General features: G+C 40.2%; 1 protein-coding gene across 1 annotated transcript in view; it reads left to right on the forward strand.

Moving 5' to 3' along the window:
* The window catches only part of ANO4 (anoctamin 4), a 146,659-nt gene that overhangs the window by 67,298 nt on the left and 66,551 nt on the right, over positions 1-12,810 (forward strand). The window contains exons 3-4 of the mRNA XM_018556656.1: positions 1,320-1,456; positions 4,788-4,952. Of these exons, the coding sequence (XP_018412158.1) occupies positions 1,320-1,456; positions 4,788-4,952 (302 nt within the window). The remainder of the gene's footprint in view (positions 1-1,319; positions 1,457-4,787; positions 4,953-12,810) is intronic.

The raw sequence follows: 12,810 nt of genomic DNA on the forward strand, positions 1-12,810 counted from the left end.
GCATGATTGGGTATAAAGAGAGCATCTTAGAGAGTCAGAGTGTCTCAGAAGTAAAGATGGGCAGAGGTTCACCAATCTATGAAAAGCTGCGTCTAAAACAATATTTAGTAACAGTATATTTTTTTTAGTAAAAGTGCTACCTTTCATTATTAAAAAACAGTTGTTGAGCTTTAGTGACTGTGCCTAGGCTGAGAGGTGTAAGAAGGAAACATTTTCTTAAAGGAGTTGTAAAGTCCCTGCATATACTATTCTGTTATAACATCAGCATTGTAATAATAATAATAATACAGTAATTGATAATACTGTACAATCAAAGCTTACTTGAAAAAATCCTTTTTATGTAGTAAGCGCTGTTTTCCCATCTGCCCATCACGTTCATCAACTTCTTGGATTCCCAGTGTGCTTTGCACTGCTTTCCTGCTGCTTGATGTGATGCAATCTCGATTTTTCAAGACTACATATCTCATTATGCATTGCTTCCAGCAAGAAAAGATGACATTACATTGTCAGACGCTGAGCTGTAATTCAGGGTTGTGAGGGTTGTGACACAAGAAACTGCATATTAATTGGTTTCTGTCTAGATTGGCCCTTGTATGTATGCATGTGAAATAGGGACCTTAGACTGTAAGCTCCTGAGGGCAGGGACTGATGTGAATGTGCAACTATGTAAAGCACTGCATAAATTGTCGACGCTATATAAATACCTGAAATAAATCAATAAAATAAATATTCAGAGTAATTGTTTCAGTGCATTGAGGAAGTAAGTTTACAAACTTCTAGGTGGATATGGTTATTACGAGTGGGATAGAACTTATGGAAATATACAAATACAGGTTTATGTTTAGTTTTTGACCATAGATACCCTTTAATCTCCCTGCCCAATGTTCAGTCTTTGTAGCAAGTAGAGGGCTGATCTGTGTGAGAGAACATGTATACACACAGCTCACAATATAAAGGCTTCTGTGCATACCTGTGAAACCTAGAAATATTGTTTTAGTTCATAAAGTAGAAGCTGATAATGTCTGAACAAAGATGGTGGCTTTATTCTGGAAAGAAAAGCACCTGAAGGCATTGTTAGAGGGGCTACAGTGATGTCTGTAAAAGATAATAATTATCTGCGCAATACTTGGCATGCTTGTGTCATAAAATAATATATTGTATGCTTGGTCCTCTTTAACAGAGAATTTTAAGGAAAGTGATCCTGGAAACCTATTTGAGTGCAGATAATGATGAATTATGTATGTTGTTTATTTATATTCAATTACTTTCAGTTGAAGTTGTTTATTTTTAAAGAATCAATTGTGTTTACTCAATTTTAGGGGTTAAGGACATAAATATATTCTTTGATGACATGGAAGCAGCAAACAGTCCCTCCAAAGATGATGACTCTTTGCTGCATGCTGGTAATTTGACAAGCATGTCTGATGAAGTCAGCAGAATTGATGCAGAGGGAGAGGTAAGAAGCAGCTCACCTTACTGAGAATGATGTGACTCTGATTTCTATCATTAAACAGTGACTTACATATGGTTGGTACATACACATCCCAAAATTTCAAACATTTCTCAGAGCTGCGAAATATTAGCTCCCATTATGTATTGGTATAGGTGATCTTGCTCAGTTGGTCTTGGTTATGATATGATTTACAACCCAATCCCTTCAATGATTTGCTTATGCAGAGATTGCCAAAACGATGTTAAATTGCTCAGCAATTTGAGATTAAATAAATATATAATTAACCCTAAAACTTCCCAGAAACATGAGATGACAGTTACATCATCCTGCCATTTTCTCCTGTATTTGGGAGGCCTGCAACCTCCCAGTTGAGTTAACCAAATCTTGGCAGTTATATAATTTACAACACAATCATTTCAATGATTTGCTAATGAGGAGATTGCCATCAATATGTTAAATTGCTCAGCAAGTTGAGATTAAAATGCTCTCATGTAATTACCCCTCAAAGCTACCCAGAGATGCCAATTACCATATCCTGCCGTTTTCTCATGTCTTTGGGAGGCATGCAGCCTCCACTGGTTGGTCAAAGTCTGGGAGAATAGTCACTTGGGCAAAACCTGTCCTGATCTATATCCCATCCCCTAGGGACAAAAAAACAAACCACTACTGTCCAACCCTGATAAACCAGCACCAGTTTCTTCTACCCCCACTTCTTTTCATAGCATACACAGAAACTCTCAACTGAGCCAAATGCTCTTGTTTATGGAAGCGACAAAACACTTTGGATAATTCCCAATTATTGTGTTATAAATGATATGTCTGCCAAATCTTGGTTAAATTACTCAACAGAAGTCCAAGAACGGTGCAGGGAAGGCATCACACCCCTTCATTCAATTGTTTCAAACACATGGGTGCATTTATATCCTATTTCTTGAATATATTAATGTAGGTTTCTTTTTGGTTTGCATTTTTTTTCGGAGTTTGTTATTTATACATTATTCTTTGTTGATTTCACTCTTTTGCAAGCCTTTGTGCAGTTCAAAATTAGGGAAGATACAGCGATTGCACAACGTTTATTCTTATTTATATATTATTTAGCATTTTGGAAAATGTACCGTATATAAGGTGATACTTAAAGGTGAAATTATGTAAGAAAATCTTTTCATAACAGTAAGAAATGACCCATCAAAGCAGACCAAAGTACGTCAATGTGTTCTGTGACCATAAGTACACCTTTTCACATCAAATGCAAATCTCAGAAATATAATATTTTGTGGCCTTTTAGCTGGATTCTTTAGCCTGCGCTTATTATTTTTACATTGCTCTGAACTTCGGTGAATTGTCCAGGAATAGTACAAAGCAATGTTTTTTTAAGGAATCTGCCAGCTTAGACTTTTAACAGGGGTTGAATATAAAACTATTATAGAAAGCTAAAGAATTCAGTCATATGAACTTCAAAGTCTGTTACAGATCTAATATGGATTATAACGTAATAGAATATAGAACGCAGGATTTTGTAGTTTTGTGTGAAGTGTTTCTCTCCCCTTGTATAGTTGTCTAAGGCTGATCTGACTATGGGTATCAGAGAGACAAGTAATTGATCTGGATTTTCCCCTCCAAGTTATATATATAACAGTCATGACACAAATTGCCATGAACAGTGTGTTTTTTATACAGTATGTCAATAATTGTTTTACATCGCTATATCTTAGAAGCAATACACAACTCCTTCTTCTGTCTTCATGGTCTGGACATGAGAAAGCACAGAGAAGAAGTGTTTTTTTTAAGTAAATATTTTTTCATTTAAAACTTTTTGTATGTCTAGGTAATGAAATCATCTGAAAAACATGTTGGTGCAGGGCATTTAGTTTGCTGGCAGCTTAATAATGGGCATTACTGGTATTGACAATTTATTCGTATAAAGTGTTTTTGTATCCCCACTACTAATTGTCTACATGCATATTTTGAAGAAAGCAGTTATCATTTATTGCCTGTCTACTCTTATTGCCTCTTCCAGCAGATATGGACAAAGCAATCCCTGCTTCTGTCTATATTTGTGGGAATCTCTTGTGAATTGGTAGATGCAGTCACATGTTCATTTTTCACAAGCTACTATTGTAAAACCAGCACTGTGAGAAGGCTCACTCATTAAATTTAGTATCATCTACAATCTTTATTTAATTGCAGTTAACATACAGTTGAAAAGTAAATGTAAAGTCTACACAGCAACAAATTCTACCACATACACAAAATACAACTCCTGGACAAACCACTTTCTATTTCCCACTATTTTTAAAGTGACCCATGCCATTCCTCTTTCTATCCCATCTAAAAGTCCCTGTGCATAGCAGCTCTTTATTGCGCCCTCTCTCATCCGGTGTCACAGATCTCTAGCACTTCCTAGATAGCAGCTGTGAAAACTGACTTTTGCTTCAGAAGTCTGATTTAAAGTAAGCCTGCCTGGATACAATAACATCATCTTTCCTTTCCTGTTTGGCTGGAACACTTTTTTTTCTATTGGCTGTGCTTTTGAAAGGAGGGATAAAAAATAACTTTCTTGTATAAAAATTATTTTAAAATGCTAAACAAGACAAATGTACAAAATATAGGCATGACTTTTGGAAATAAAAAAAAATACAAAAATATCAGGACTATAAAGTGTCAATAATACATAAAAGTGGTCACTAAGACAAGAAGTGAGGAAGACACACACAGTGATAAAGACCTGGCAGAGGTTCCTACTCCATGAAGACCTTAAAAAACCTTTGGATGATGAAACTTCAACATAAAAACAATCATATTGATCAAACACTTTTAGCATCTATTTCACTTTACGAGTAGATATTTTAGATATTTTAGCATCTATTTAACTTCATCGAAGATATTCTGTGCATATCATTAGTGAGAATAATTGGTCTTATCTTGGTCTTAACTCAAGCCAAAACTTTTTTTGATAAGATGGTAAAGGTTTGCAACCTTTGACAATTTTTTATTGCTGTCTGTCTGAGCTTCCCCTGCACTGAGAGCAAATCTCATCTCTGACAGTTTTCAATGGAACAGGTGTCCCCATTGGAAGATATCTCATCTACTTCTGTTCCGATAACAACCGTAAAATTTTGAGTTTTCACTTTGGTTCTCTCCTAGTGACAATGGTCCCCGGGACAAATAGTGAGGTTAGATCTCCGTAACTAAGACACAGACTGTGATGAACACCTAACAGGGGTTTTACCGCTTCCCCAATTTATCCAAAACTACAAAAACAACCGATTGTGATGTTTTTAATATTAGTACTTCAATATACCACTGACAACACTCTTTGTCTTTTCTTTTTTAGATTCCAAATGTGCCAGAAAAGAACAAAACAAATGGGTTATTTTTTAATGATGGAAAGTGCCGAATTGACTATATACTGGTATACAGAAAATCAAGCCCCCAGTCAGAGAAGAGGGAAATTTTTGAACGCAATATTAGAGCAGAAGGGTTGCAAATAGAAAAAGAGGTAATTTATAGTTTCAGTTAAAATAAGTATGTTAATGGTATTTTCATCATAAAAGTGCTTCACAATAAATTTTGGCTAAGGATAAAATTAATTTGTAGCTTATAAAGTTAATTCAATTAAAATGAAAATAGTTTAGGGTGGTATAGGTTGAAATGCTTTGTTGTAAATGTTCCTGTCAAAAGAAATGTGTTTGCGCTTATCTTTAAATCAGTTATGGGGTTTGTCTTGGATTTTTAAAATGTTTAATCAGATGCAGTATTTATCCTGTACCTTTTTCTTTCCCAACCAATAGTTTATGACTAATTATTCCTAACTTCCTCCTATGTTGCTTATGGTGGCCTCTCCCTGCCCTAAAACTTTTCCAGGGTATTAGTGCTGACGTTCTTGTACCTTATACAAGTACTTGTGTTCATATTGATCATTGTATTCAAATGTGGCTTGGACATCTGCCCAAAAATAGGGAAACACGCATATTCAAACATTTATACACTTAATAAAACACATACACACGTAATGAAACACACAAACTATAAACATAGAAAAAAAAGTGCTAGTACATCTCATAAAATGTGTACATATAGAAAATCCTGTGTTAAATCTCACAAGTAATGTACAACTCCCTCTTAAACTACATAACCCAACGTGAAGTCCATTACTTCTTGATACAATAAAGTCCTTGAAATATGTGAAGATATATCTTCCAACTTTTATAATCAACACCACGTCCGTGAATGCATAAACAATTAGTGAATCAGTGCTCTCCAGTCTCCACCATGCTCAAAGATAAGATCTGGCCGCACTCACCGACTCCTATTGCTCACCATATTTCAGATGAACAGTTAGCGCTTTGTTGATATATATAGAACCAAATCCTCTCCTTTGTTTTTAATACGACAATAAATTGGGGTAGATTCCTCCCAACTCTGGCTTATCTTTCCAAAATCGTGTAACACTATTCCTCCACCTTCCACCTTCTCTTGTGCTCAGAGAGAGAAAAAAAGGCTTCCCGAAGTGTAGTATGTAAGAATAAATTTATTTAAAATGATTTAAATGCACTTACAATTAAAATAAGGCAATTGCACATGGGTTGTGTCCACTGGAGCCCCTGTCTCTATGATTGTATTGCTCGCATAGATCCACCCACCTAATGCATTTCGTCACTATTGACTTCCTCTGAGGCGACGGTCTGCATAATCATATATGTTATCCAGGTAGCCAAACAGCCACAAGGTTACCATTTTTCAGAGTCTCTGTGCTTTTTAATTGCCTTTGAAAATCCTGCAGTTTTCAATGTGCTTAGACTTTGTCCAGGCAACACCCTCCAATTAAGAAGTCAGTGTGTTCCTGCAGTGTGCGTATTTACCAAAGAAACCTAAGGTAGCCTTGAAGCTGCCTGTCACTGCTGGTTAAACAGAGAATTGTTGGGTTTCCAAGCAGGATACCACTGCCCATATGGGGGAGGAGACAAGTGCAGAAGCTCTCCACTTTCTATTTAGATGTGGAAAACCATTTAACAATGTATAAAAACATCATACAGCTCACTTATGTATTGTTTTCCTTTCTACGTTGAGCTAGCAAAATTTCATGAAATCTCTCTTTATGGTGAGTTTCCACAACAAGCTGAAAGTGAAAAGACTTTAAATGTTCACGTGCGCTCCTTAAGCTGATGTAGGCAGCTTTGTCACATATTTATGAAGACATAAAGCTGTACATTTACCACACATTTGCCAACCGATCATTCATCATATTCAGGGCCGGACTGGGACTAAAAATAGGCCCGGGCATTTTAGACCGAGCAGCCCAATCACGTGACCACCGACAGGCCCCATCCCTCACAACAGGGGGCGGAGTCAAACATAGAAGCGCAGGGCAGGGCCAGGCACTAGTAAGTAGCAGAGGGCTACAGCTGACACACAAACCTTGCAACAATGTAGGAAGCTTGCTATAGAGAATATCTGTAAAAAATAAGTCAAGCCAACTGGACTTGCTGTATTTTACTTGAAGACATTTCACTGGACATCCGACCAGCTTTTTCATATCAGAAATTTCTGAATTGAAAAAGCTGGTCGGATGTCCAGTGAAATGTCTTCAAGAAACATATAGCAAGTCCAGTTGCCTTGACTTATTTTTTTACAGGCATACCATGTGACCTGGATGAATGAGAACCTTCACAGACATATTGCTATAGAGAATCGGATCTCACTGGCCCCCCAACCCCCCTGGCATTCTCTGCACTTAAGTAGCTAACACTCTAATGTCCCCCGCACAGTCACACACTATTATTATACATTTATAAAGCTCTGACATATACCGCAGTGCTGTACAGAGAAGTCACATCAGTCTCTGTACAGAGGAGCTTACACTTTAATGCAGAATACCATCAGCTATAGAGGACTAAAAATCCCTGCAAAACATTATACCGCAATGCAGAATAATAGTATATGAATTAGGTACATACTTTGTGCTGCCGCTCTGCTCCGGGGTACCAGCCTGAAGTCTCGGGGAAAGGGTCTCAGGAGGGAAAGATAGGCAGCCAGTGGAAGCCCTGTAAGAAGGCACCGCGTGGTACCCCCATGGTTCCTCTGCCCCCCGCCTCTTCTGTCTCGGGGGCCACGCAACAAATTTTTTTCTCTCATGGGGGCCGTCTGCCACATTTCATATTTTAAAATAAAATGTAACTATATACAGTTTAAGTACTACAGACACCAATATGCACACAATAAGATCCTATTCATATCTGTAGGTTTAGGTGCTATTAGGGATTCCTGCATCAGAAACGTGTGTTTTACTGCAGCAGAAATCCCTAATCTGGTGTTTACAAGTGGCAGTTGTCACCTATTCAAGTTAATGATCAGGTGTCAGCAGCTCCATGTAAACGCCTGCACACCGCATGTAATGGAATGTGATATGATTACATGCGGTTAGAAAACACTCTCCCTGGATGCACAATCGATGCGTCCAGGGAGAGTGATGGATTCCTAACTGAATGTAAACATATCATGTATCTTTACATGCTGTGTGCAGGCGTTTACATGCAACTTCTGTCACCTGATCGGTAACTTAGGTAACAGCTGCCATTTGTAAACGCCAATTTAGGGATTTCTGTTGCAGAAAAACGCAAGTTCCTGATGCAGAAATCCCTAATTGCACCTAAAATAAAGGTGTGAATGCAGCCTATTACACTTCTACTCCCCCCCACACGTAACAAAAAATACAACCCCTGTACTTTATATATACATATATTAGGGATGCACCGATACCGGTATTTTGGTACCGAGCACGAGTACCGATAATTTTTTTTCGGTACTCGCCGATACCAATTACCGAGTAACGGAAGTCTCATTCAGGAAGCCAGGTAGCGTGTAATGACTCGCCACCCGGCTTCCCGATTAACAATTAACAAGAAAAAAGGAAGCCTAGCACGAGTGTTTCCGGTATCAGGAAGCCGGGCAGCGCGTCATTACACGCTGCCCGGCTTCCTGATTGGCATCGGGTGTGACAGTCTGCACATACTAAGGTAAGGTAACCTTACCTCACGCTGCCCGGCTTCCTGATACCGGAAGTACTCGTGCTAGGCATCAGAGCATTTGGGCGAGTACGAGTACTTGCCCAAATACTCAGAATCAGCACCGATATCGATACCAGACCTTACCAATGATTTCTTCACAATCCTTTCGGCCAGCGTTCACTGAAAGAGCGCTGGCCGCAAGGATCGGAGTGTAGGTGCAGATTCAGCTACATGGTCTGCATTCGACAGAGATGTAGGTCATGTACGCAGCTGCCATCCCTCCTGTCGGCTCTCTCTTTCTCCTCCCGGCCGTTCTGTAGCTGCAGTGGCCGGGAGGAGAGAGAGAGCTGACAGGACGGGTCACAGCGGTGGGGACCTCAGCACTGCCCTAAGATCCCCTCCGCAGCTCATCTGACGGCACCATCTCCCTGCCCCCGCACCCTTCGGCGGCCAGTAGCTTTGGGCATAGTGGCCGGGACGGGCCGAACACAATCAGACTAATGTTCCGCCCGTCCCGGCCCCTATGCCGAAGCTGCTGGCCGCCGAAGGGTGCAGGGGAAGGGAGATGACGGGAAATTGCCCGGTATGGCCGATGGCCAGTCCAGCCCTGCCTGCTGCCAATGTATCGAAACTATTCGCACTGACCGCCAATCTAACGAAAGTGTTCACAATGGCCGCCAATGTAACAAACGTATGCACCATACACATGCTTAAACTTACCTTGTTTTTGCAGTCGTCAGGCAGTTTTTTCTTTTTTTCTTCCTTAGCAGGGTGGGGCGTCGACATTGATTTGCATATGAATTAGCCGCTATATTTACATATGAATGGGCCGCGTCTTATTGATATGCAAATCACTGCAGCCCATTCATATGTAAATATAACGGCCGGGCCAGGGGACAGGAACATCACCAGCAAGCTCCGGAGAGAGCATGGAGTAGAGACTAGAGAGAGCTGGGTGAGGAGGTGTTTTCTGGCCTCCCCCACCAGCTCCCTCTAGTGTCTACTGTGTAGTAGTCAGGCATAGCGGACCGGCCCACCAGGCAAGTGCCCGGGTTTGCCCTATGGCCAGTCCGGCCCTGATCATATTAATAAATCAATTAAGTGATAAAGTAAATACACCAGCTCTACCGAACTACACTCAATCTTCAGCACTAAGGGGTATAAATCTCAAAGATTCACTGGGAAAATAACCCAGTGAATATTTTCCCAATAGATTACCCCAGAGATTCAACAGGATTTGTCCAGCAGTCTATGCCGATATTCACTCTTTATATTATGCAGGCAGCCGATGGGCGAGTCTCGTTTAACCGTATGTTGTTGAGTCGAATGTTAGTCAAATGTTTTAAATACCGTAGAGGGTATCTTCTTATTTTCGTTGAATCTTTGGGTGAATTTGTATTTCATTCCTCTCCCAGCCTTAGTGTGTTTAATGATGCTGAAATATTGTTTTAACACTAGGAGGGCTAAATGTCTATTTTTTATGAAAAAAGCAGCGTGCCCCCCACCCACCCAGAAAGAAGCACCTGCAACCTATCATTTATTATGTATCACAGGCAACTATATAGCACAGACAATTTTACACAGCACTTTACATACTATTCATCAGTCCCTGCTCTCAAGGAGCTTACATTCTAAGGTACAACAATCTAACTGAAAGTTCAAAGCGCAGAAACATAAGAAATATGTTGAGTTGATGGATCACAAGAATATATACAGCACTTTCCAAATAGACGGCTTAGTAAACCTGATCCTATATGTGTGTTTTACACGTCTTTGGCTGGAGTTGCCACATTATACACATTGTTGCATTGCTGTAAATTAAGAATATGCTTTTTATAGAGGGTCACGTGGTATGTGTTTATACTGTTTATTATGCTTCAACTGCTGGTTAACAGATATGCACTTCCATCATCTGGTGGCATCAGTCAAGCATGGATAAGTGCTGTGATCAGGATGATAAAATGCTCTAACAGCTTCTCATCTTGTCAGATTTATCATAAATAGAAGACGGAATATACGTTAAAAAGACAGATTTTATTTAGGAATGGTATTAAATATTAAATACACTTTGTTTTTGTGTTAAAATTAATTAATGTTAGCAAAAATGCTTTTAGATAGTAATATTATTATGGGTGTAATAAATGCATTACTACAGGCACAGACTGATATTAGGTACGAGCTTAGTGCATTTATTTAATTTCTCCATCTGTGGAACTAAGTTGTTTTTAAAGTCTACTATATTTTCTTCATGTATCTGGATAAGCCTATGTAGGGTAAAATATTGTGCTGCTAAACTAACACAACAAATGTCATGCAAAGGCATTCTGACCATATTTTACTTCTTAAAGTAGATCTAAGACCAAACTTTTTTTGTAGTATTGTGGTGTGGAGTATGGTTTCCATGGAGGTTCAATTTAAGGTGTGGAATATGGTTTAAGGAGGTTCAATTTTGTTCACAGCAGCAGCAGCATTGTGCTACATTGGGCAGAATTGCAGTCTCAAGGCAAGAACAAGGCAATTTACCTTATTTCCTACAATTTAATTTGACAAGTTGATGGGTCGGTGTGAGATGAAATAATAGTATGCATTTTTGCGCAGAGCATTTTGACAAACTGTAACAAGACGAAATGCATAATTAATCATCACTGCAATGCATAATTACAAAAAGGCACTGCATCACATAAACAAATGCATAGCAGCTCACCACAACTTAAAAACGTATACCAATGCATGCGCTATTGTGTGCACAAGCCCTTAAAGACATAGACATAGGGGTCTATTCGCTAAGCTGCCGAAGGATCTAACCATAGCTTCAGCTGATCCTTCGGCTAGCTTCGGCCCAAAGCTATAGCACGTACAGCTCCCGAAGTTGGCCGAGCGGCTCAGTGGAGCCGAAGGCATATGCCTCGGCTCCAGTGAGCCGAGGTGAAAGCCGTAGCTGGGCGAATGGCCGGCCGACAGCCTGCTTCTGACAGCTGGGCGGAGCCAGCCATCATATCACGGCTGGCTCCAGGCCCCTTGCAGAGAGATCAGCGTCCCTGGTTACCAGGTAATCAGGGACACCATTTGTCATTACACACTGAGAACCCGGCGGGGCCGCTATGATATCACAACGGCTTCTCTGGGTTCTCAGTGTGTAATGACAGATGGCATCCCTGGTTACCTGGTAACCAGGGACGCTATCTGTCATTACTCTCCCAGATGCTCTGGGAGTCTAAAGCGGCTCCCGGCCTCCCAGGAGAGAAACACTTTCTCCCAGAAAAGTTCACTCTGCTCGAGCAGAGTAAACCTTTCCTTGCGATCTGGTTTTTTTTCTTCCTGATATGGGGCCGCTGGCCGCCCTCAGTCAGAAGAAAAAAAAAGCCAGCATAGGAATGCATAGCTAGATTCCTATTGGCTATTTCACTTTGCAATAGCCAATAGCAAACTAGCTATTGCACCCGCCCACTGCTGCTGTCAATCAGCATCAGGTCCCCTTCTGGTGATTGACAGCAGCCAGCAGAGTGCGGGTGCAATAGCTAGTTTGCTATTGGCTATTGCAAAGTGAAATGGCTAATAGGAATCTATCTATGCATTCCTATGGTGTTTTTATTTTATTTTATTCTGACGGCATCAGAACCGCCCGGTCAATAGAAAACAGTTGGGCGGAGCTAGCGGTCACTGCTATCTCCGCCCAATTGTTTTCTATTTTATTTTTTCTACTTTTTTAACTGTTTTTCTATTCTGCTCTGTACCACAGAGGTACCAGGCAGAATAGCTATTCACTCACAGCTGTTCGGCATCTATGAGAATAGGCCGAACAGCAGCGAGTAGCCTGCCAGAGGTTCGGCTCAGCCGATCCAGATCTCCTTCTGCACTTCAAGTTGGCCGAACATGCTGAGCTTGTATGGCCAACCCGAAGCCAGCCGCAGCAAGCCGATGCACGGCTGATTTTAGTCGGTGTACGGCTGATTTCAGCACTCGGCTTACTTCACTTCGGGTCGGTTATTTACTCAGCTGCCTACGTCAGCTTTGTGAATAGACCCCATAATTCTTGACATGTACATAAATTAACAGAATCCTATGTAAAAGGCATATGCGTGTGCAGGACTACTGATCTAACAATAAAAGTGAGTAAAGACCAGCAGTGTAATGTTGTACGTGTAAAAACAGAGAAAGCGCCAGATTGCAGGCATTCAGTAATCTCATGTGAGAGAAGTAGTAGTGTGCTAGCAATACAAGTGAGAGACTCAAATGTGCTGAGTACCACTGCACTAACAATAGAAGAGCTTCAAGTGGACTGAGTGCTAATGTATTATTATGATTATTATTATTATTATTATTATTATTATTATTATTATTATTATAAGA

Source organism: Nanorana parkeri, unplaced genomic scaffold (genome assembly GCF_000935625.1).
Source record: "Nanorana parkeri isolate BGI_ZX_2015 unplaced genomic scaffold, ASM93562v1 scaffold244, whole genome shotgun sequence".
In the NCBI taxonomy this organism is placed as follows: Eukaryota; Metazoa; Chordata; class Amphibia; order Anura; family Dicroglossidae; genus Nanorana; species Nanorana parkeri.